This window comes from Primulina tabacum, chromosome 15 (genome assembly GCF_025594145.1).
Source record: "Primulina tabacum isolate GXHZ01 chromosome 15, ASM2559414v2, whole genome shotgun sequence".
Taxonomy (NCBI): domain Eukaryota; kingdom Viridiplantae; phylum Streptophyta; class Magnoliopsida; order Lamiales; family Gesneriaceae; genus Primulina; species Primulina tabacum.
Window position 1 is genome coordinate 25,331,464 of NC_134564.1, and position 26,232 is coordinate 25,357,695.

A 26,232-nucleotide genomic window follows, 5' to 3' on the forward strand; every position below is an offset into this window, starting at 1 on the left:
ACAATTTGAGCGAGGGTTGTTCTATACATCATCATATAATCATTCATCTGTATGAATAGACATCTTCATGCCCTTACCAATGACATCAAGCAACCTTTATCCTTATTTTAGGTGGCTGATTCGACTACGAACCTGTTTAGAATATATGGTATACCTCTTAATGAGTTTCATGATTTTACGTTGCGAGACAGACCTCATGGTACCTATCACATATTCAAAGACTTTATCTACGCAGCTTGCATGGGTGTACACATAAAGCATATGTCATAATTTGATAAAATCGTAAAATATTATTAAAATAAATAATTTTTTTACACTAGAGTCAATAAATCTCAAGCCAAAAGTTGACTTGCTGAGCACCTACTCTTACACATAGTGTGCTGGCCGACGTGAGGCCATGACTTGCTGAGGAGAAGAGAGTTACTGCGTGGTTTGGAGGCACAATCTGGGCTGGGTAGTTGCGGTCGTGATTGTCCTATTGGGTGGGCATGCATGTTCTGCACGCACACTGCCTAGGTGGCAACTCAGATGTAAACAATGAGCCCTGTTGCGTCGAATTCTCGCAATGGGTCCTTTTCGTTTGGAAAGGCAAAACTTTTTAAAGAAATTTCAAAAACATTTAAGAAAAAAATTTAAGAAAATGGAGATTTCCGGACAGCCACATGCGCTTATGATTTGTGAAATAATTTAATATTTTTTTCTATATGTGGTGAAGTTGTGGCTGAAAATTTATGACTGATTACAGACTTTGAGTGTTGGGTTTCTGGTATGTTCTGCTCTGACAGACTCACGAGCTTTGGGCGTTGGTCTTCATGTCGGTGCTGCTTTGCCAAAATTCAATCTTTCTATGTTTGATTGAACGACTATGACAGTTGAATGGAGGAAGTTTTTGAGCCTTCTTTCATAAAATAATTGAAGGATTGTAATTAAGGAAAAGTTAACTGTTTATGTTGATGATAATGTGTTTATATTTGAGGCTAAAGCAGAGTCGTACCTGTGGTTCACAGGACCTGAGGCAATATGTTAAAAAAAATCTTGTTGTGCTAAATAATCGTAAAGTTCATTTTACAAATTAAAAATAACCAAAAAATAGATATAAGAAAAATATAATTTATGAGTTATATATTTATCTTTTTGCGATTTTTTTCTTCGTACGCCACAACATCAACATAGCTCTAATGTAATGCAGTATCATATGAACAATTATATTGAGAAAAGATTGAAATTGACAAAAATTGTAAGATATGTTGCCAAAATTGAAATTTATCAATATAAACTATCAAATAACAAAATGATAAATATAATGAAGCAATATTGTAAAAATATATGATTTGTTTTAAATAATAAATATAATATTTTATTCAAGAAAATGGAAAATAAAAATATGTAAAATAGGTAAGTATCACAATTATTTGTGTTATTTTTTTGAAATGGGTCCAACTACGTAAATTCAAAAAAAGAGGCCAAATAATCGACAAGTAAAGTATAAAAGTTTAACATATGATTTGACACAAGATAAAATAATAAATATATTGGATAAACATTACCATTTTATGCATACAAAATTTTTAAAAATTTAATCAATGAGCCGTGTAGTTTTATTGTTTGGGCTCTACATAATTTGATTAAATCAACAATCAAAACAATCATCATATTTAATCATATTTTCAATGGATCAATGTCCAATTTTTTTTAAATGTCCATTACGCATGCTATTAGGTGCATACCTAAATAACATGAGACTTATGATTTTTTTTGGGCCCCTGTGAGGGCCGGGCCCTGAGACGGTGGCCTCTCTCGCCTCACAGGAGGTAGGCTAAAGTTTTGGGTAATTTACGAGTTTTAATTTTAGCATTTTGAAAATAAGTGTGTACGATAGTTATTTCTACATGCAAAAGGGATTTAAGGGAAAAAATTTATTGCATGTCTTATTTTAATACATGTTACTTGTTATCTCCGGGAAAAACTTGTTGGGCCTCTAGTTTTGCTAGTCTTCATCGATGCATGTGAGAAAGATTGAGGTGGTGTTGACTGACAAGAATATGTGGTTTGTGGTAATGAGCACTTATCCGAGCCAATTTAGTTTTGTGCACTTACGTTCCAGGTCATAGAATTTATTGATGAGACAACGCTGTTAAATCAAAATTTTATGTCGAGATGGAATTGTCAAAGTATATTGTTTTGATAATTTTTAATATGTTGTGACGACGATATTTGAGATTTTTCTTAGCGTTATTGAAGGTTTATTTTTGAAAAATGCTGCTTAATTTATTGGCAAAAATAGTGTGCTGAAATGTGTAAGTTTCAGGCACTGTGTAAAATAAAATTTCCATGTATTTTAAAGAAATTTTTAGGATGTTTCAAAGACATTGAGAGATATATAAAGAAATTGGTAAAATAATTATATATATTGGATATTCATAAAAAAAAATTATAATTTTGTTTTGGAAAAAATAAATGAAAATATGATGATATATCTTTTGAATAAATCTATATATGCAAGATATTTATCAAGAAGAAAATATCGTATTCGTTAAGGTATAGCTGATAATTAGATAATAATGTTGGAATAATCGTCCCGATTATTTGCTCATATTTTTTCTGTTTAAATTTAAAAGAATAAATTTTAGGCCATATTATATCCAAAATTGTTAGGAACCGGAACTGAAACGGTATCCAAGCGAGGATTTTTTGTTTTGATTTTAATTAAAACTGGAACCATTGGTTTTTAAAACTATTCATACCTCTCTCGAGAGAGAGTATCTAAATGTACGAGTATAATAGTGTATGCAATAATGTTTTTCTTAATAGCTTGCTTGATAGTTGGATGTGACTCCATGGAGTACCATGATTTTTCAACCACATTAAAAATCTTTTTATTTACTCTATTTGTATTTAAAATTTTTACTTACGAAAAAAAATAAAACCAATGTCTTTAAAAAAAACGCATATTTAGCCAATCACATAAATGCATATTTGTTGGGTTAAGTGTGCATGAGTGAGAGTAGTACTAAGATGAGTGACCTTATGGAAAGTTCTTGTGCATCAAGCTGTTGATGTTGCGCCGCGTGATCTGGTTGACTAAGTGGATCATAAAGTGACAACAAATCTTAAAAAGTAATATTGTCTTTATTGGAGACATTGTCAGCTATAGAAAATGGTAAGATACGAGATAGTACTAGCAGATAGAGACACACATCTTTGGAATCATATGCCTAATAGACCGACCTATTAGCACCTAAGTAAGTGCACTCCGTGCTGCCACAATTATAAAAAAAATAAAGTTGTACATTGACTAACAACTATAACTTTTGACCTAGTGAAAAGCGTTTTATCATAATAATATTTTTACTTCAAGATTATGTGAATGAATTGAAGAATAAAATCAAACTCGTGAGAAGAATTTTTCAGCAATTACTCGACATTAGACAAACGAAAGACATAATAAGAAAATAGAAATAATATAAATTTATTTTCAAAGTTGACAAAAATATTAAACTTATAAATGAGTCTTGTTGGTGATATGCATGCTAGTAAAACATTTTACTTCACCCTTTTAGACTTAGCAACAACTATATTAGCTTTTCCTTTACAGCCATTAGTCAGTTGGTTAGAATAACATAACCACTCCTTTGTAAAACTTCTAATGAAGAACACCTTTCTTGGTGCAAAGGTTAATCAATAAAATTGCTTCTTCTCATTGCTTAACATGGTATCAGAGCATTCGGATCCAATTCAAAAATCGTCTCCTTCATTTGAGATGTTTTCCGATTGCGAAATTTGATTGAGATCAGATTTTTCTTGCAATCGAGCTGGCCAGTTGTTGATTTCAGCTCGGCGATAATTCTGATCAGAGTTCTTCAGTCAACTAATATCTGCAATTGAGGTATCTCACTTTTACGATAATTTTTCAGCACGCTGGAACATATTTGAGAATCTTCAATTTGAGAACTAATTTTCTGAATCGAGCGGTTCGAAAATGACAACTGCAGTAGCTTTCAATGATCCTATGTATATTCATCCTTCAGACACACCTGGTATGAATCTCGTTAATGAAACATTAGTAGGTACTGACAATTATGGTATTTGGAGTAGAGCAATGCTCATTGCCCTGCGAGCAAAAAAAAACTGCATTTATTGATGGAACTTGCAATAGACCGACTGTTGGTCATGCTACATTGCATCAGTGGGAGAGATGTAATGCTTTTGTCTTTTCTTGGATCATGAATAATGTCTCTAAGGATATCTTTGGAGGAATAGTTTATTCCACGGATGCTTCAGTAGTCTGGACCGATCTCAAGGAACAATTTGATAAGGTTAATGGTTCACGAATTTTTTCGCTGCACTGAGAGATTGGTCAACTCAAACAAGGGAATAATACCGTCTCTACTTACTTCTGCAAGTTGAAGCAACTTTGGGATGAATACCACTTATTGGTTATATTGCATTTATGTGAATGTGCAGCTGCCAAACAATATGTTGAACATGAACAACGACAGAGGTTATTGCAGTTTTTGTTAGGGTTGAATGAAAGCTATTCTCATATCAGAAGTCGGTTTTTGATGATGAGTCAATTACCCACAGTAGGGAAGGCATTTTCAATCATTTCACAGGAGGAATCACATAGATCCATGCTTGCTGTTGAAGCACCATCCACAGCATTTTTCTCTAATCAAAACAGGGTACATCATTTGAAGAAAGATATGCTGAAATGTGATCATTGTAATTGGAATGGGAATACCAAAGAGACATGTTACAAGCTGGTTGGTTATCCTCCCGGTCATAGGCTATACAAGCCACCAATTAGGGGATCGATTAAAAAGGTTTACAAGCCCCAAAGACCTTCTGAGTAGTATGCTGAGATCATGAAATTGTTGGGTAGCTGCAAAGTGCAATCTCCTACTGAACCAGTGGTTAATATGGCAGGTACATTACATTTAGTTGAAATACCCACGCATTGGATTATAGATAGTGGAGCAAATGAGGACATGACTGGGAACCCTATGCATCTCTCTGGCTCTAAGTTTACAGCAACTCCCACTAAGTTTGTGAGATTGCCTAATGGTGGTCGGGCCCCTGTTGCCAACATAGGATCAATACCATTCACCAATTCCATCACACTTGAAAATGTTTTATATATGACATATTTCAAAGTCAATCTTCTCTCAGTATCCAAATTCACTAAAGACCATAATTGTTTTGTTACATTCTTTTCTCACTTTTGTTTGTTTCAGGACCACAAGACTGGGAGAATAATGGGGATTGGTAAAGAAATCAACGGACTAGATCACCTTGATACAAGAGCCTTTTTTAGTACAACTTCTATCCCAAATACTGAGTTTCCTTTGCTTAACAAGTGGTGTAATACATATGTTGGTAGTTCTGTAATGGCTATTGATCATTCTTTATGGCATCAGCGTTTAGGGCATATGTCATTGTCTAGAATGCAATTGCTTCCTTTCCTCAATAAGAAAGTTAATATTCAGCATTGTTCAATTTGCCCGAAAGCTAAACAAACTAGACTTCAATTTCCTTTGTTGAGTTTATCTAAATCGACTTGTCTTTTTGAACTTGTGCATATGGATATATGTGGACCTTTTCACACTCCTACATACAATGGGGAGAAATATTTTTTAACCATTTTTGATGACTTTTCTAAAGCCACGTGGGTCTATCTTATGCATTCCAAGTTGGATGTTTTGCACCTCCTTAAACAATTCTGCACTTTTGTTCAAACACAATTCTCTAGACTCATCAAGACCATTCGCACTGACAATGCGCTTGATTTCTTTAAGACAGATTGTAATCAATTGTTTAATTCCCTTGGCATCTTACATCAAAGTTCATGTCCCTATACTCCGCAACAAAATGGAGTCGTTGAGCAGAAGCATAAGCATATTCTCGATGTGGCTAGAGCTCTGAGATTTCAGTCATCTGTCCCATTAAAGTTTTGGGGAGATTGTGTCCTCACATCTTGTTATCTAATTAATCGTACACCAAGTCCATTGCTGGGAAATAAGACACCATTTGAGATCTTATTTCAGAAGCCACCCTCTTTCACACATCTTCGAACTTTTGGATGTTTGTGCTATGCTACTATTTTGCACTCCAAAGACAAATTCTCTGCCCGAGCCAATAGTTGTGTCTTCTTGGGCTATTATAGTACTCAGAAGGGTTATAAATTGTTGGATTTTCAAACTAACAAAATTTTTGTATCAATGGATGTAGTTTTCCATGAAGATTCTTTTCCCTTTTCATCAACTACCTCTCCTCAGCCTCCTTTTCCTGCAAGCACTTTGCTTTTCCCTCTTGATCATGATTCCTTTCTTGGAGATGATCATGCTTCAAACCCTCACCTTGATCATACTCAGTGTGTTCCTCCACCCCCACGCAGATCTCTCCGATGCTACAACCCCTCCAATCTGGACGAAAGATTATTCCTGTCCAACTTTGTCTCAAACAGATTCGGTTGATTGTGTTTATCATTTATCACAATGCCTCACTTATTCCAACTTTTATGAAACTTATCAGGCTTTTTTAACCTCCATCTCTTTTGATAAGGAACCCATATTCTATCATGAAGCAATCTCGGATCCTAGATGGAAAGCTGCTATGGACTTAGAGCTGGCTGCTTTAGAAAATTCAATCACACCTGGAAATTGGTCGAGTTGCCACCGGGTAAGAAAGTGATAGGATCGATTAGGGGGTAATCGTTGAGCTAGCAATAGCTCGGTTCTTGAAATATTGAACACCGATGAATTAAATCGAGTTTGGTTAAAAAACAAGCGGAAGATACTCGAAATAATCCTTCGTAGAAACCGATTAAATATTTTGTAAACCATTTAAAATATATGCAAGTTAAATGAGTCAAAATATTCAGTTGAAGCATTTTATCAAACACTTGGTATACAATATTTTTATATTTGAAGAACACATAAAATGCTTCAACAATGCATCTTTAAAAACAGTGAAAATGATGAGCAAATGCAATAAAAAAATAGACACGAATTTGTTTATGGATGTTCGGAGATTTCAAACACTCCTACGTCACCCCTTCTTCCCTTTGGCTTCCCTTTGGGAAGGATCCACTAGAAGACTTTGATTTATACAACTACTTGTACAAACCCATTCCGGAAGGGCAGCACCCAACAAGAACTCCTAGCACTCAAGATTGTAGGCAGCACCTCACAATCAGCATATTGTTTAATGTCTCATATGCAAAGACTACATACACAAGTTTATTGTCTTTGTGCAAGACTCACTCAACTAATCTTTGAAGTTCAACTCTCTTGTATATGTGTGAGTGATTGTGTGTGAGTAATTTATCATTTACAGTGTATATCTCAAATGTATCCTCACACAAGGGCTTGTGCTCTCAACTAGCTGATATCTTCATGCTAACTGCCCATGCTTTGAATCCACTTCAAAAGCTGTTGTTTGATCTTCAATATGTTGTATTTATAGGCTCCAACACTGATATATAGGTTAGACACAGGAATATGACCGTTGGAAAGTTTCTGTACTGTTTCTGGAATTGCAACGGTCAAATTCGTCTTGCTGGACATTTTCTCGACTGGTCAACTTTGGTCAACTGGTCAACCAGTTCAACTGGTTCAGTTGGTCTGGTTCAGTTCAACTGGTTCAGTTGGACTGGTTCAACTGGTTCAGTTGGACTGGTTCAACTGGTCTTCAGCTGGTCTGGTTCAGTTTCAGCAGGTTCAGTTCAGCTGGTCTGGTTCAACTGGTCTTCAGCTGGTCTGGTTCAGTTTCAGTTGGTCAGCAGCTGGTTCAGTTCAGTTAGTTGGTCAGCTGGTCAGCAGTTGGTTCAGTTTCAGCTGGTGTGCTGAAATCAGCCTAGCTGATTTCAGTTTGTGCAGAACCAGTAACTTCATCGTCATTTATCAGCATCTTAGGCTTTGATTCAGACTTTGACTTCTGAAGATGATTTGTAGATCATCATCTTATCTTTCCAACGCATACTGAATCGCTTTATTTCGATAATCAAGCTGAGAGATATGACAAAAATACCGCAGCTGCTCAAACTCAACTGATTGCTGTTTTCGTGTGATCAATTCGGTAATTGAGCGATCAGTTAGACCATGATAACATCCGATTTTGCCCAACTAACGTAAATACGATTTGTTCCAAATTGAGTTTTCTAATCAGTCCAATCGGCGGATTGTCATTTGGATAATCCAGTTGAGAGATATCATCAAAATACCGAAGCTCTCCATAAATTCAGTTTGTGCAAAATTCAGTTTCAGCTTGCTTCTTGTGTTTGCAACTTCACACTTGAGTAAATATGTTAGAAACACAATAACAAGTTTTGTTAACATCAAAATCAAGATTGCGAACTTGAAAAGTTCCAATAATCTCCCCCTTTTTGATGATCACAAAACTTGGATAAACAATCAACTCAACTAACATATTCTCTCCCTTTTTGTGTGAATCAAAAAGTCATATTTTCAAAACATTTTAAACAAAATTTTCTCCCCCTCAATATTTAAAAATAATAACTCCATTAAAATTACAATGAGTTCTCCCCCTATATTTTTGAAATTTTGAAAATTATAAAAGAAGAAGGATAACTGACCAATTTTCTTCATGGCTCATTTTCTGCTGTAGCACATATGCTCTGCCTTCAACGAATAAACTGTATTTTCTCGAGCATAATTAGGCTGCAAATTGTATACCGTTGTAAACCTCTATGAGTCTAGTTTGCAACGCAAAAAACGGTTTGTCATTTGGACACTCGAGCAAGGAGATATGCCATTTTTCCTACGGTCGCTGCAAGCTGCGCGAAAATTCAGTTTTGCATATATATGTGTAAAAAATCTGAAATTTTCGAATTTTAAACATCAAAATCAGTTTCAATGTTCTTTCAAGAACACCTGCTCTGATACCAATTGATAGGATCGATTAGGGGGTAATCGTTGAGCTACAATAGCTCGGTTCTTGAAATATTGAACACCGATGAATTAAATCGAGTTTGGTTAAAAAACAAGCGGAAGATACTCGAAATAATCCTTCGTAGAAACCGATTAAATATTTTGTAAACCATTTAAAATATATGCAAGTTGAATGAGTAAAAATATTCAGTTGAAGCATTTTATCAAACACTTGATATACAATATTTTTATATTTGAAGAACACATAAAATGCTTCAACAATGCATCTTTAAAAACAGTGAAAATGATAAGCAAATGCAATAAACAAATAGACACTAATTTGTTTATGGATGTTCGGAGATTTCAAACACTCCTACGTCACCCCTTCTTCCCTTTGGGAAGGATACACTAGAAGACCTTGATTTATACAACTACTTGTACAAACCCATTCCGGAAGGGCAGCACCCAACTAGAACTCCTAGCACTCAAGATTGTAGGCAGCACCTCACAATCAGCATATTGTTTAATGTCTCATATGCAAAGACTACATACACAAGTTTATTGTATTTCTGCAAGACTCACTCAACTAATCTTTGAAATTTAACTCTCTTGTATATGTGTGAGTGATTGTGTGTGAGGAATTTATCATTTACAGTGTATATCTCAAATGTATCCTCACACAAGGGCTTGTGCTCTCAACTAGCTGATATCTTCATGCTAACTGCCCATGCTTTGAATCCACTTCAAAAGCTGTTGTTTGATCTTCAATATGTTGTATTTATAGGCTCCAACACTGATATATAGGTTAGACACAGGAATATGACCGTTGGAAAGTTTCTGTACTGTTTCTGGAATTGAAACGGTCAAATTCGTCTTGCTGGACATTTTCTCGACTGGTCAACTGGTCAACTCAACTGGTCAATCAGTTCAACTGGTTCAGTTGGTCTGGTTCAGTTGGACTGGTTCAGCTGGTCTTCAGCTGGTCTGGTTCAGTTTCAGCTGGTTCAGTTCAGCTGGTCTTGTTCAACTGGTCTTCAGCTGGTCTGGTTCAGTTTCAGTTGGTCAGCAGCTGGTTCAGTTCAGTTGGTCGGTCAGCTGGTCAGCAGTTGGTTCAGTTGGTTCAGTTTCAGCTGGTGTGCTGAAATCAGCCTAGCTGATTTCAGTTTGTGCAGAACCAGTAACTTCATCGTCATTTATCAGCATCTTAAGCTTTGATTCAGACTTTGACTTCTGAAGATGATTTGTAGATCATTGTCTTATCTTTCCAACGCATACTGAATCGCTTCATTTCGATAACCTAGCTGAGAGATATGACCAAAATACCGCAGCTTCTCAAACTCAACTGATTGCTGTTTTCGTGTGATCAGTTCGGTAATTGAGCGATCAGTTAGACCATGATAACATCCGATTTTGCCCAACTAACGCGAAATACGATTTGTTCCAAATTGAGTTTTCTAATCAGTCCAGTTGGCGGATTGTCATTTGGATAATCCAGTTGAGAGATATCATCAAAATACCGAAGCTCGCCATAAATTCAGTTTGTGCAAAATTCAGTTTCAGCTTGCTTCTTGTGTTTGCAACTTCACACTTGAGTAAATATGTTAGAAACACAATAACAAGTTTTGTTAACATCAAAATCAAGATTGCGAACTTGAAAAGTTCCAACAGAAAGCTATTGGCTGCCGATGGGTGTATAAAATCAAAAGGCATCCGGATGGAACTGTTGATAAGTTTAAAGCTCGGCTTGTGGCCAAAGGCTATACCCAACAAGAAGGAATAGATTACCACGATACATTTTCCCCAACTGCCAAGATAGTCACTATTCGGTGTTTGATGAGTGTAGCAGCTGTTATGCGTTGGCCTCTTTATCAAATGGATGTCACGAATGCTTTCCTTCAAGGTGATCTGGATGAGGAGGTATAGATGAAACTTCCACAAGGATATCATGTCCAGAGGGAGCAGAAAGTATGCAAATTGTTCAGATCTTTGTATGGCCTTAAACAGGCTTCGAGACAATGGAATGTCAAGTTTGCTGGGATTATGAAGCAGGCTGGTTTTATTCGATCTCTCCATGATCATTCCCTGTTTGTTAAGAAAGACAATATTCATATTACTTTACTCTTAGTCTACGTGGATGACATTATTATCACAGGAAATGGTGAAGCTTCCATTCTTGACTTGAAGAATTTTTTACATTCTCATATTCATCTTAAGGACCTTGGGCCATTGAGATACTTTCTTGGCATTGAAGTTGCTCGTTCCAAGTCTGGTATTTATCTCAATCAGCGAAAGTATGTCTTAGAATTGTTGTCGGATTCAGGGATAACTGGCGCAAAACCTTTTGATACTCCTATGTCTCAGCATCTTAAACTTACCAGTGCAGCTTTAGATCAAGTGACACAGCAAAGTTCCTCTCACATTATTGAGGACCCTTTATTGTCAAATCCTGATACTTACAGACGCTTATTTGGTCGGTTGATTTATCTCACGATTACAAGACCCGATATTTGTTATGCGGTTCAAAATCTAAGCCAATTCATGCACGCTCCCAAGAAATCTCATTTGGCCACTGCCTTGCGCGTCTTGCATTACTTGAAATCTGCACCTGGTCTGGGAATTCTTCTCTCAGCTTATAGTTCTTTTGTCCTCAAAGCCTACTTCAATTCTGATTGGGCGGCTTGCCCCATGACCCGTAGATCTCTTACTGGTTTTTGTATTAAGCTGGGAGACTCTTTAATCTCTTGGAAATCCAAGAAACAAAGTTTGGTGTCCCGATCATCTGTTGAGGCAGAGTATCGCGCCATGGCTGCTACTACGTGTGAAATCACGTGGATTGTTGGTCTTCTCCAAGACATGGGTATCAAGTTACTTACTACACCGATATTATATTATGATAACAAAGCGGCATTGCACATTGCTGTCAATCCTCTCTATCACGAGCGTACAAAACACATCGAGATTGATTGCCATTTTATTCGAGAAAAGATTAGAGATGGGATCATTACTACCGCACATGTTCCTACTACTACTCAGCTGGCCGACATCTTCACCAAGGGCCTCGGTCGTGATCAACATGCATTTTTGCTATCCAAGATTGGTTTCTTAAATCTACGTCAATCTTGAGGGGGAGTGTTGGTGATATACATGCTAGTAAAACACGTCTTCCATTTTACTTCAAGCTTTTAGACTTAGCAACAACTATATTAGCTTTCCCTTTACAGCCATTAGTTCAGTTGGTTAGAATAACATAACCATTCTTTGTAAAACTTCTGATGAAGAACACCTTCCTTGGTGCCAAGGTTAATCAATAAAATTGCTTCTTCCCATTGCTTAACAAGTCTTACTTATTACCAATGAACCATATTGATAAATCATTGTGTATTTTTAAAAATCCAAAATATTAAAACAAACTAACATGATCTAACTCCCAAAATGATAGAAATTGAAGATGATTAAGATATACCATTGAAGAAAATAAATACAAATGATAGATCAAAAAAATTACAAGCTTCCAGAAAAAGATTATGAAAATATGGATTCATATAATAATAAAATAATGGATAAAAAAATAAGAAAAATATAAAAATATCGAGTTATTAGGATTAATAATGAGAATTAAAAACAAGAATTTGTATTAAAACATATCTTATATATATGATATAATAAAATTTAATGCACATATGCAACTATATTGTTTCAAAATAAATAAAAAAAAATTAATTCATTTGGATATTTGATTTTTCCTAAAACAACATTTTTGGACGTGCAGTGCAACACACGTCTTTTTCTTAGTACATAGGAAAATAGAGAATCGTTGGAAGGTTAGCAGCTGCGACTTGTGGACTGGGAAGGAGGAAGAAAAAAAAATAGGATTATAGGTTTGGTTAATTGGGTATTGGGAGGACAGAGAAATTTGGAAAAATTAGGATTATAATTTTAGATGAAGGATAATTTTTAAAAATTAAGGTAAATAAGGTCAAAAATGAAAATAAAATAGAAAAAATGTTATATTTCTAATTGTCCCGTGAAATGGAGGTTAATTCCTTTCATCTTGCCAAGGGGAATGTCTTCGTTGGATTAAATCAGATTCTCAATATGCCAAAGTCCGAACCTAGCTAGCTACATCAAATTATGCGAATATCTATCTGTCCACGTTTGGCCCTCCCATCAAATTTATATTTCGAAGTTTTTGGAAGAAAGTTCGGGAATGTCCTTGTTTCGAAAACTCACTTGTTCAAGGATCTTTTTTATTTTGGTCTTTGAAATAGACATTTTAATGCCCTTGTAAAATTAGACAAATTGAGATTGTCTTTCTTATTTCCGTCACATGCTAGTTCACATATTTATGGATTTGGAGGAGGAGGAGAAAGAAGATTTACTGGATTTGGAGGAGGATAAAAACTAAGAAGATGGGGATGGAAAACGCAGTATGACAGTTTGATAAATCAACTATTCACAGGAGTTACAGTTTACACTATTTTCACACTCAAACCATTAACCATACACGTATAATATACAGAAATACAAATTGAATGCCCTTAAGGTCATATATCCCATGGTGACGAAGGGTTCAAACAAACAATACACATCGGACTAAAGCCGCATATCATCTGTACTAGGAGCTCATTTCCGTTTTCCCCGTCAAATAACTTAAACACAATATTTTCTTCCGATGGATTACTTTTCCTATTCGTTGTTGGACAGGACCGGAAGAACAGTGGGTAAAAGGCATGATTCCAGAAAATATGAACAGTTGTCATTCCTGCGTTTAATCACGCGGGAAAAGAAAAGGAAAGAGGCGTAAAATGTCTTGAAATGACAAATTACTTAAGATTGACATTTTGGGTGAGGTCGATACCTGAATTTACAAGGTTTTGCCATGTTACACATTCGGAAACAAAAATTCTGACAACTCAAGAAGTTCTTTCCCTTACATATTCATCCTCTTCGCGAGCAGACACAGCATTTAATTCTTGTTGCAACTGCCAGGATAAGATAAAATATAATAATGGCAAAAAACCAAGAGGCATTAAATCTGAATAGCTATTCTAGAGGTTCAAAGTTCCATTATGTTTGGATGTGAATAGAAGTGGTTTTTTTTCTCTCATGAACCATTTTGTTCACAAATCGAACGAATAATTATACAGCATAAACACGGACATTTAAACTTACTTGAGTACACTTCACTCTTTCTGCAGTTAATTCATCAGTCAAGCTAATCATCCTGTCAATTATCATAGCAAGATCACTGAGCTTCTCTTGAAAAAGAAAAAAAAAGGATAAAACAAACAACAGTTTCTGGAATTAATAGTTCTCCAATTATGTCACCTCGATTGAAGTTCAGAGATCTTCACAAGGAGCATGCGTTCCCTTTCAGAACTAGCACATTCAGCCTGTGCATGAGGAAAAAGAGATGAAGGAAATCAACTGATATAACAAAAAAACGACAAAATTTTCTAACATTCAGACTGAGCATCAAGGATATGAACAAGCCAATATGGAATTACAAGTTGAAAAATAAATTCTCACAAATGAGTTTAAGCTACATAAAGTTTTGATATGGCTCAAGTTGAAAAATAAATTCTCACAAATAACAAGATGACTGCAGGGAAAAGCAGAAACTTCCAACACTCCAATAGCTAATGTTAGTTACATCTCTATTAGGATTCGAGTTCCCTTGAACTGCATGGCAGTACATTTAATGGAATCATCATATGAATTAAAAAGGTAAATTTTGTTTAAAATGGAAAAACAGAGACTCGTACATTTATTCAGAAATCACACTCAGAGTCGATGCATGCAAATTAAGGTACATATATATTTAAATTTCATTTTACGCATTGAATATCTATGATATGCTGATGTGAAAAAAACAACATGAATAACAAGTTACATCTTTGAAGATGTATATTTCCTTTTTCTATGGTCGTCTACGAAGAAATGATCATATATGGCTCAAAACAACAAATCATCATGGTGAATATGAGTATGTGCTTACGCTTCCGTTAGTCTCTGACCAACGAGGCAATGGAGGCAATTTCCCATTTTGAGGAGCTGCAAAAAAAGAGAGAAATTTCCAATCCACTTACCAAGAATCCTACAGTTGATACATACAGCTACTATAACTTCAAACTATCAGATTCTCAACTCACCATCTGCTACCTCTGGGGGTTGCAAGGTACTCAATAGATTCATAATGAGATCCTGCAGTTCAGGTGGCAAGATAAAAGAAAAAAGAGATCAAACACTGCATTTGCTGCAGTGTAACGAAGCCATGCAAGTATAAACCCCACCAAAATGCACAAATAATATAGAAAATGTCATACTTGTTGAATTGATGTTTGCTGGAAAAGATTCTGAAGGTGAGGCAAAAGAATTGAGGCTGGTAGGTTACTGTTGGAAAGTTCCTTATGTACCTGATTGTTAGGCTGCAACCACAAAATCATTACGCGAAGTTAAGCAATAGATTTTACTCAAAAAAATGCTAACATGATAAAGTGGGATTTAACAGAAACAAATTATCAGTATCTTAAAATATTGTGGAAAGAAAGAGATGAAAACACAACCATTTGCTTAGACTCAAATATCCAGTTTCCAACGCTTGCGGACTTCCTAAGTGGGGATCCCTGAAAACCATATCATAAACTAGTAAAAATAGACTACAAATTCACGTCATCTTCTTTAATTAGTTAAGGCGATACCTGAGAATTTCTCTGAGAAGATGTATATGATGGAATGTCCTAGTATACAAGTTGGCAAAAGTCAATAGAATCAAACAAATTCAATAGGATGCAAACCAAAGGGAAAAAAAACAACGAGAATACAGTTGTACCTTTACAAGATCAACATTCTCTGATGTTACAGAAAACCTCCCTTTTATTTGTACCAAATTATTTTTTGACTTGTCCTCAGAGGAATCTGTAAATCCTAAAAAAACACATAGATCAAAGTGCTTGCAAAAATTTATCTACATGAAGTAGTAAATATTGGTTCCTAACAACTCAAATCCGTATAATTACCTCCTGAAGACTTTATTGGAGCTGATAGACTATTTGCTGAAGCCCGATTAGGAAGATTTAGAGGACCACTAAAGCTCGGAGTTTTTCGTACTTGCTGGTTATGAATCTCAGACCTGACGAGATTATTTTTTTATATAATAAGATGACAAATGTAAAAGGAATTTACTGCTAACATGTGAAAACTTTAACTGATTATAAATAAAAAGAAACCCAGTTTTAATAACTCAATAGAAAAGAATGAAAAAAGTTTAGCTTCTCTCATCTTTCTCATTATATCAACATGAAACATAAGGAGTAAATTATCCCTTCATTTTTTGGAGTATCAGAAAAAAGTTGGCTTGAGATGAGTAAAAAAGATGCCAAATGATATCTGTAGAAGGAATTTGGTTTAAATGTAACCCCACGATGTAAAGAAAAAAATATAAAAATAATAATGATCCTTGCCGGCTTAAACTTTCAGCAATATCATGATCAAGGCAAAACTAGAACTGGTCTTACTAATTATTGCAATTTAAATCCCTGTTAAAATCAAGAAACGCAGGAAATCCCATGTGGATTAAAAAATAAAATAAAGTCAATTTCTCTTCATAGTTTTCCCTTCGCAAAAATAATGATGTGGTTTTGGGTCTTGAAGTGTATGTAGGTGCTTCTTTTGGTTGGTTAATTTCTAATTAGCATTAACATGATTTCTTTGCGCTATAGAAACGCAGGGAGTAATTAGCAGTTACCTCGAAACTATCAGCTCTAATAAAGGGATTATGATAAGTATTTGCAGTCAAAATAAGTATCATGAAAGACAGGTGTCAAGTAACTCTATCTACTTAATGGCATAAATGATGAAAGAAGTAAGCTACGATATGATTATCAAAATCATAGCTGTGCAGTGCAGCTATATGGGTAGCTTTCCAGACTCAAAACATTTTTTAATTGTACCAAAAACTTCAGGTCCCAACCAAGTTGCAAATTCTTGTAGTGCAACATAACGTAGCGTAGAAGGAAGTCAAGAAACAATCAAATGCATATTATAATACCTCTCCAAGTTGCGTGCTCTTTCTGACAGCGAACTTAGCACTGTACCAGGCATGAGCGGCCCACTTTGGCATTCACGAGGTCTGCCACTCTGAATTCTAGACTTGGCTTGCAGCGCATCTTTCTCTACCATTGAATGTGGCGTCTCCGCTATTGATCTGCATTTCTTGAGTCCAATAACCATATCATTTTCAGACTCTACTAAATCACTTTCGAATACCTTTCCTTTCTTGGTCTCACTTTCAACCCCAGACGCATCATCACAACTCGTTTTTCTCCTGGAAAACAGTTGGTGACAGAGCATGAAACTGTTCAGAAAGTGTATCCTTGAGATCACAGAATGGCTGACTTTAATCATGAATCAAAAGCATGTTGTAAACCACACAGCTAAGCCAGGGGAATTTTTAAATCTAGCAAATCACAAAATCTCAAATGGAACTTTAGTAGATAATAAAAAAACATTAAGCAGAGAGAGAGAGAAATTCGGTGGAATAGAATATCAGAGGAACAAAATTCAAGAATTCGGGTGAATAAGGGCCAATAATAACCTGCCATTGATCTGGCTTGTAGCTATTGGTTTCATGGCAGAATTAGATGTATCCTACAAATAATCAAAGAGCATTACATTTTAATAAAAATATAAGAGATTGAAAAAATAACTTAAGAGGTGTCTACTCCATCAAAGACAGGAGCTCCAGAATGATTTCATAATTTTGGTAAAAAATGACAATCACCTTGGGGTTCATGGAAAGCTTCAAGCTTTCTTCTTCTTCCTTGATTTCTTGTATGTCATCCTCTTGCATCTGTCATGATAATAACAGCAAAGATGCAGTAGTTACCAGGAATAAAATCATTGTATAAAGAACTACATTATACAAGTTTTTGCCATGTCCTTACCAAAGATGCTTGGAGCTTCAAATCATCTATATCGAAATTCCAGGCACTTACACCTCGCTTGTACTCACTCTGAAAGAGAAACACAAACATGCAAATCAAGAGACAGACAGACAAATAGACACACACAGACTGGGCGTCTTTTTATTTGTTGTGGGGTGAGGTGGGGTGTAGACTCTGCTTTCCCAAATTTTCCAACTCAAAGTATTACTGCCATCCATCCAGTATAACGAGATTCAATACTTACCACATGCCAAATTATTATTATTATTTTTATAAGAAACGTTAATTTATTAATAATAAGATAAGAAAATGGTAAATCAGTGGACTAGTGGTCCACTTTCATCATGAAGAACATAATATCAATGTTGTGTTAATGATACATATAAGCCCAATCTCGCAATAAATCTAATATCGAGATATTCTTAAAGTTTTCATGAATGCCGATCTACATTGCAATTTTGATCTTGATTTTTTCCCAGCACTTTTCTGTATTTTCTTCATTATCATAAAAAATTATTCGATTTCTTTCCAACCATACTATCCAACATATGCAATGAACCACAACTTGCCAAAAAATTCTTCCCTTGGAACGAGTTAGCTGTCCTAAATCCATAGAGAATAAATCCTTCGTTGACTTAGGCATCACCCAAACCAATCGAAGCTCTTGCAAAGCTCTAGCACACAATGCGGTCGTGAATGGACAATGAATGAGCATATGATTGTGAGTCTCTGTTACACACACCAATTTGGGCACAAAGCAATTGTAGGCCATCTTTTTTGCACATCTCCGAGGTCGGTAGCTTACCCTGAGTCGCTGTTCAAGAAAATACCTGAATCTTTTTTGGAGCGGGAACCTTCCAAATAACATAGAAAAGAGGAAAAGCGGGAAAAAGAGTATGTGGAAAAAAAGACTGGAAGAGAGAATTGATTGAGTCAAAATACCAGAAGAATCCTCCCTCCACGCACGAAAATCATCTACCCCTTTAATCAACCTAGTTGAATCTAACACACCTAATATCTCGAACAACTGAACAAGCTCTTCATCTCTCAGCCCTTCTAAAATGAAAATCTCAGGATTGGGTAGACGTGACATTGTCAAAACGGACAAAATGTAATATAGGCAGATTGTGAATTGCAGATAACTTAAATAATGCCAGGAAAAGATCTTTAAAAGAAGAATCCTCCCACCATCTATCCTTCCAAAATCTAGCCTTGTTACCTCCTCTCACCTTGATTGAAACTCGCTGTTGAAAAGTCGGGTATACTCGGGAAATAAACTTCCATGGGCACCTAAACGTGACGTTTCTTGCCAACCCCGCATCCCACCCATTTTCTTGTAACCCATATTTTCTTACAATGATTTTCTTCCACAATGTCCCATCATCCGCATAAAATCTCCGCACCACTTTCCCAACATGGCCTTGTTTCTCAATATAATATTTCCAACACCCAATCCTCTTTTTTCTTTCGGTTTGCACACATGATCCCATGCGACCAAGTGGCTATGAACATCTTCATCCGCTCCGTCCCATAAAAAGTTTCTTGAAATCTTCTCCATCAATTCTGCTATATCTTTAGGCACCTTAAAAAGGGACATAAAATATATTGGAATTGCATTTAAAACCGATGATATCAATGTTAATCTTCCACCTCTTGGCAAGAAAGCTTTTTTCCAACTTGCCAATTTTTTCAATATCTTTTTTTTTTATAAGAAACGATATTTTATTAAATATATGTCAATAACAAATTACATCAGTGGACTATTGATCCACTATCATGAAGATCATAGCCACAATGGGATCCCAGAACGATGCTTGTAACGGATTTCCACCCAAAGGCACTCCCAAATACTTAATAGGCCATATCTTCTTACCACATCCCATTTGTTGTGCTAACATTTCAACTTCTCCTTGTTCACGGTAGATACCCAACAAAGCACTCATTTCCGAATTAATTTTTAATACAGACATTTCACAAAACGATCTCACCACTTGCACCAAGAACCTGATATGATCCTCATTCCTCACAAAGAAAAGTGTACGTCCGCAAATTGAATGTGAGATATCTCTATCTTGTCTCTACCAAACTCGATCCCCCTGATGTGATTCCTTTCCTTGGCTTTTGTCAATCAATCTCCCCAACACATCCACTACCAGATTGAACAAAAAAGGAGACAAGGGGTCTCTTTGTCTAAGCCCTTTATACGCATTAAATTTACCCCTCGGCCTCCCACTAATCATGACAGAAAATGAGACATTCGACACATCCTTTGATCCAAATTCTCCTTCTCCATCTCCATCCAAATCCCTTTTTCATCAAAACAAAATCTAGAAACTCCCAATTCACATTGTCGTAAGCCTTTTCGAAATCCACGTTCAATACCCAACCTTTCTTTTTCTTTCTCCTTCCCTCTTCGAGTAGTTCATTCGCTATAAGACCACAATCTAGAATTTGTCTTCCCATAACGAAAACATTCTGAGATACGGATATAGTATCTGCTATCACAATCTTAATCCTCACTGTTAAGACTTTTGCTATTATCTTATACAAATTTGTTGTCATGCTTATCGGTCTGAAATCCTTCACTTTGATCAATTCATTTTTCTTTCGTATCAAACATATATATGTTTCGTTAGTTACTCTATTTATGATTCCACTATGAAAAAACTCATTGAAAACCTTCATTAGATCTCGTTTGACTATATCCCAACACTCTTGAAAAAAAAGCCAAAGTAAATCTGTTAGCCCCCGAACTCTTACAACCATCGCACTAAAAGACTGCTTGCCTGACCTCCTCTTCCGAGAATTGTTTTTCTAACTCTCGACTTAAATCTCCTTCAATGGGGCACCACTCCACTCCTTTAATACCCCAACATCTCGCGTCTGTCAAACTGTACAGCTCCTTAAAGAACTTTAGAATAATGGTGACAATTTCATCCTCATCACTCATAATCGATACATCATCTCTTTCCAGCCTATCAATGGTAGTCTTGCTCTTCCGTTGGTTTAAAAGTGAGTGAAAAAATTTTGTGTTGTGATCCCCCTCTTTATTCCATTTGACCTTGCTTTTCCGATAATTGATTTGAACTTTCGACATATCAACTCTTCTATCAACCATTTGGTTTGTTTTCTTTAATTTGATACTTCTTCCGATCCCCGACCCTCACTCTCTAATTCGTCCAGTCCGCTGATTTTACTTCTTAACTCTGCTGATTTCATTTCCACCCTCCCATAAACCTCTTCATTCCATCTTCTAATGTCACCCTTCATTGCCTTGAGTTTCATCATAAATCTATATCCCTCCCATCCTCGATAGACGATAGATGATATTAGCTACAGAAAAATAATTACATAATTATTCTGCCTATAGATGAAAAAGAATTTTGAACATCGCACTTCACGAGAACCAAGGGGTGTAAGATACAGGGGTGCCAATGTTCTATTTCTCAGACCCACTAAATCAAAAGACAAATTAAATAACAGATTAAATTCTGGTGATGCTTCAAACCTGAGATAAAGCTTCTTGTTCAGCTGAAGGCATTTTTTTTAAAGCAAGCTGAGCAGCGTCTTTGAGCTGCAATGAATTCATGAGAACATATACAGTAATGTATGAGTAAATTACTTTAAAAGCCTGCTCTTATTACCCTAAGCATGGTATACCTGAAGTTCTTTCATACGCTTCCACAGAGGGGGCAAGTTGGCAAATAATTTTTTTACAGAAAGCTCTGGAGGCTTGGCATTCTTGAAAAATGAATGTTTTAGCAATTTTTCTGCTGTTGGCCTCTTTGTTTGATCTTTCACCAAGCACATTGCAACCATTTCTTTAAAAGACTGTTTTAAAATGAAGATTCCTTAATAACAGACAGGTCAAAGATTTTCAAATATTTAATAATTAATTAAAATGAAAATCCGCAGACAAACATATCATGGATACCTTCGAAAACCTTTTATCACGGTCATAGTCGAGTCCAGGAGGGGCATTTTGTATGGTCATCAGCAGAACCTAGAACAAAATGTTGGAGCATTAATAATTACACGTGTTTGCTACAGTAGTCTACACTAATAATTACACGTGCAAAGTTTCAAGCAGAATCATCAAATGCAAACCTTCATTGGAGGATATTTTGAAAATGGCGCATGTCCATGAGCCAGCTCCAGTGCAGTTATTCCAAATGACCATATGTCAGCCCTTTATATTTGACATAAATACCACAAAAATTAGCTCAATAAATTCATGAACCACTTGTTACGTCATGAAACCATGCGGTATTATGTAGAGTTGGAGTAGAACCCACTTGAAATCATATCCAGTTCCTGGCTGCAACACTTCTGGTGCCATCCTGTATCACAAGAGTATAGAACATGCAATGTCACTTAAGCAGGACCAGAAGAAACAAAAGTACATCAAAAATTCTATAAAAAGGAGTACATGAAAATGCCAAACTACCAGCACGGAGTTCCCACAAAGGTATTCCTTGACCGTTGTCTATCACCTCTGTCAAACATAGAAACTGATACACCAAAGTCAGCAAGCTTTACCTCACCATCACCATTCATTAATATGTTTCCTGCCTGCAGGGACAAATGTTATAACAATTGCAAATTCATTCACTAGTTTACACGTGTCCAAATTTGCCAAGTATGAACATGCCCAAAATAACGTAAAGAGTAGATTGACCTTCACATCACGATGGATATGGCCATGACTATGAAGGTATTCCAAAGCCTTTAGAGTTTCTTTCAATATGGCCCCAATTGCAGACTCTTCGAATCCATCTGGATAAGCTATCTTCATTAGATGTAGGCAAGAACCCTCAGACATAAAAGGCATGACCACCCAAAGGTTGCGATCAACAATAAATGAACAAAAGGCTCTTATGACGTTAGGATGATCGATTAAACTCATCGTTTGAGCTTCCCTGTGAATATCATCCTGCATAAGAAAGGCACATAGTTCCTAACATAAATGTCTCCCAGGCATATTTAATGGTTTTAAACACAAGGCAACTATTATCAAACAGTATTTCCTTACGGTATAAAATAAGATATAGGAGACCCAGGCCCTTGGCCAGCGATAGTCTCATGTGTACATATAGTAGCGACTCGGGTTCAAGTCTCACTCCCCACCCTAAACCACACCCCTATAATTAAAAAGAAAAAGATATAGACTGAAATAAGTCTCCAGTTTCCAGGTGTACCAAGGAGACTTTCGTTCCCTTAATTGTATTATGAATTATATTATCAAAACAACACAAACCTAAACAAAAGAAAATTTTGAAAAAGCAGTGCCCAAGAAACAAAAGGAAGGACGAAAAAAGAGCATAAGAGCATACACGATGTATTTTTATATCATATTTAATGAATATCGAACAAAGGATTTAAGAACAGTGATCATATATACAAATATATTATCTCAATGCATTATCTAAATATAGATGAAGGTATAATAAGAGACAGAGCACAATTGCGTATGAGGATCCATACAGTCAACCCCACTTAGTGGATAAAGTCTTGTGCGAGGATCATATATACAAATAAATTATCTTCACAGTATTCGACAAAAAATCACTTCAATATGTCAAACCAAGTGGCTGCCTCTGAAACAAGAAATTCAAGGTAGTGACTGTGAATATGTTGTTCATAATATTCTCTTCTGAGCGATTTTATAGTGCTCCAAAAGGTACATAAGGACAGATGTCGCACATTTTGGTTGTGCCGCAACCTCTCATAGCAACAAAAGAAAAAAATTTCTCATGTCAATGGAAATTATTACTGTTATGAATCATAAGCCGACCAAAATATTGGTTAAGCATGAATAATCAAGTGGAAAAATAATTCAACATTTGTAAATTTTAAATCTTCAAAACATTAGACAAACTAAGTGACAGATGTAAATTGTAACATAATAATCATCTTTGCATTTCTTACAAATGACAGAATAACTTAAAGCTGTAACATTAATTCCTAAGCTCAGCCTTCTCTTGAGGATACCAAATAGAAAGAAGCAGGTGACCAACAGAAGGTTACATCATCATTTTAAATTAAATGAGGGAATAAAGATATTTCACAACTTGAAAAGTCGAAATAACATTCGCTCTTTGTGGAAGGGGAAAAATATTCATTGACATTTAGAATAGAAGAAATATAGGTCTTGACTAGTTCAACACGGAAAAGTATGTACAAAACCAACACATGGATTTGATAATTTGTCATGCTACAATCAGATATTATTGGCATTCAAAAAGCAAATTGGTCACCTGAACTGGAAGCCATGCATGAATTCACAGACCAATGGTGCCTGTATTTGTCGCAAATTATGGCACAAGATAAATATTGATATTTTTGGACTAATATACCTGATTTTCCAATGGTATGACATTATGGTTCAGTACATATGATGTAAATCGACCATTCATTACGTCAATCAACTAGCTATTCAATATCAAAAAATTTGAATTTGTCTATTAAACTTATGCATGAGTGATCCTGATACACTCCATCTAACCCAAAATAAATGCTCCTATCTAAAGTTAAGACTTCTGCAGACGATGTCCCATATTCTAGAGTGGGAAACAAAAAATGTAATAACATGACGCTCTCTAATCAAAGCCACTATTGCCAGTGGAAAGAAGTTAGCTTGATTATTCCAACTTCTGGACTGATTCACAGTCATAGGTTACCCTTAAGGTGTAAATAGTTTCACATTCATTGTATGTGGCATCATATTTGTTCATTTCTCGAAAGGTTGAGATATTATTGTTTACCAAAATAGTCAATGTAACCACCACATATACTTTTCATCAACTGTTTGATTCCATTTAACCTCCAACATGGTGAACTATAAAGTGCATCTTGTTTGGATTTTCATTCATGTTGAGATGGAGAACATGAATCAATTGGTTTTGCGGTGTCTTCTAGAAAAGAATTCTTTATTAATTTACTAAACTGGCACTTGTTCAAATTAAATACAAATAATATAAAAATTAATCGAATTAAAACTAAATCAATTTAATTGACTATAATAGCTTTTTGTCACACCAACTTCACGTTAACAACTTAAGCACGAGCTTATCTGTAGCAGAGTTGAGCAGTGACACTCACTAAAACAAAAAATCACATTTTATTTCTAATTTTCCCAAAATTTCGAATCCCACTACAAACTCACCCCTTCAATTGAACCGGTGGGTCCTAACCAGAACTCCAGGATTTTAAAAAACCATTTGAAGAAATAAAGTCGATTCCCAGAAAACCTATGATCAAAGAAACCCAATTTTTTCTAACCATAATCAGCTAAATCATTCAACTAAAAGCAATCAGCCCTTAAAGTTCTGAACTTCATCCTCCAAACGTTTTCCCAAACCAACCGATCAAGTTCACAAGTAATTGTAAACAGGAACTCATAACCTAGTACATTGAAAGTCAAACCAATCAAAACACCACCCACCTACACCGCTAATCATCTCATCTCAAAACACCACTGAATTCAACTCGAGTACATAAAAGACTCGAATAAATCACACAAACAACAAATACAAACTCAAACACTCTCCAGATAAATCAAGTAAAAAATTACATTAAAAAATATAAACAAACCAGATTGATATTGCATCGATCGAGATCCAAGCACTTTACAGCCACGACTTCCTTAGAAGGCACATAGATCGCTCTGTAAACAGTCGCGCTGGCACCATATCCAACCTCTTCCAGAAGCTTGTAATCATTCGGATTCGCCGTATAATTCTTCCCCATTTTTGCACACAGCTGTTGATCAAATCATCAATTTTCTTCACCTTCGGCACAAGAAATTCACATCAATGGTGTCCTCTGTCGAATCGTTCAAGTGACAGTGTACAGAGATGTGGACTGCGTTCAAGTATCTGTGGACGCGTTCCGCTCTCTTCCTCTCTCCCTCTCTCCCTCACAATGTTTCGAATTAATTGCAATAATAATACGAATAATATATTTGATGATAATTAATATATAATTTTAATATTTATATTTCTTTTTAAATTTTTTTATTTAAATATTTGAGGGAGTTGACTGTGAGCGGTTGGGCCGGGATAATCTACTAGAGTACGCCTACACACTCGTCGAAATGGAGAAAAATTATTATTAGTTCTCTTTACATTTAGTTCATATTTGTATTCTGCTGAAATTTTTATTTAAATTAGTACATATTTTATTAAATAAATGTTTATTTTGTAATCATAGGTCGTGATGTTAATTATTTATTATCAAAATGTCAATTTAAAACGGACATAAATAAATCTCGTAAGCTAAAGGTCATCGCATTTACACTGTCATTGGCTTGAGCCTGCTCACTGGTCATCACCTCTCATCTCCTCAACAAAATCATCTGCATCGATCAATTCTAGTAAGTCTAATGAATCAGCATCCTT

At 35.6% G+C, this 26,232-nt stretch overlaps 2 protein-coding genes across 4 annotated transcripts; one reads left to right on the forward strand and one right to left on the reverse strand.

The window, feature by feature from the left end:
- Positions 1-4,079: 4,079 nt before the first annotated feature.
- LOC142526006 (uncharacterized) lies at positions 4,080-4,853 on the forward strand. The gene is made up of 2 exons (XM_075630279.1): positions 4,080-4,323; positions 4,465-4,853. The coding sequence occupies exons 1-2, from the start codon at positions 4,080-4,082 to the stop codon at positions 4,851-4,853; spliced, it is 633 nt and encodes a 210-aa protein (XP_075486394.1).
- An 8,821-nt stretch (positions 4,854-13,674) lies between these two features.
- LOC142526324 (uncharacterized) lies at positions 13,675-25,774 on the reverse strand. Of its 3 annotated transcripts, none has more exons than XM_075630631.1 (22): positions 25,427-25,774; positions 22,512-22,766; positions 22,281-22,405; positions 22,129-22,173; positions 21,941-22,022; positions 21,768-21,836; positions 21,494-21,664; positions 21,342-21,407; positions 17,834-17,902; positions 17,671-17,739; positions 17,485-17,537; positions 16,939-17,244; positions 15,908-16,020; positions 15,721-15,806; positions 15,590-15,628; positions 15,455-15,514; positions 15,215-15,316; positions 15,041-15,092; positions 14,887-14,942; positions 14,217-14,281; positions 14,061-14,112; positions 13,675-13,870 (listed from the first exon to the last, which is right to left on the reverse strand). In XM_075630631.1, exons 1-22 carry the CDS (start codon positions 25,580-25,582, stop codon positions 13,802-13,804), a joined length of 2,160 nt encoding a protein of 719 aa, XP_075486746.1. In that variant the 5' UTR covers positions 25,583-25,774; the 3' UTR covers positions 13,675-13,801. The 3 variants fall into 3 exon arrangements, with proteins under 3 accessions (XP_075486746.1, XP_075486744.1, XP_075486747.1); XM_075630629.1 differs by having other exon boundaries at positions 13,676-13,870; positions 15,721-15,815; positions 25,427-25,773; XM_075630632.1 differs by having other exon boundaries at positions 13,678-13,870; positions 15,721-15,815; positions 16,939-17,214; positions 25,427-25,773.
- Between the last annotated feature and the right edge of the window lie 458 nt (positions 25,775-26,232).

Coding starts and splice junctions, on each gene's coding strand:
- LOC142526324 (XM_075630629.1), bottom strand. CDS start 25,582: ATGGGGAAGAATTATACGGCGAATCCGAATGATTACAAGCTTCTGGAA. Junction 17,245..17,484: donor ACAAGCCAGATCAATGGCAG/GTTATTATTGGC, acceptor CTTTCTGAACAG/TTTCATGCTCTGTCACCAAC. Junction 16,021..16,938: donor AGAGCACGCAACTTGGAGAG/GTATTATAATAT, acceptor TAATCTCGTCAG/GTCTGAGATTCATAACCAGC.
- LOC142526006 (XM_075630279.1), top strand. CDS start 4,080: ATGGTATTTGGAGTAGAGCAATGCTCATTGCCCTGCGAGCAAAAAAAA. Junction 4,324..4,464: donor ACAATTTGATAAGGTTAATG/GTTCACGAATTT, acceptor GTGAATGTGCAG/CTGCCAAACAATATGTTGAA.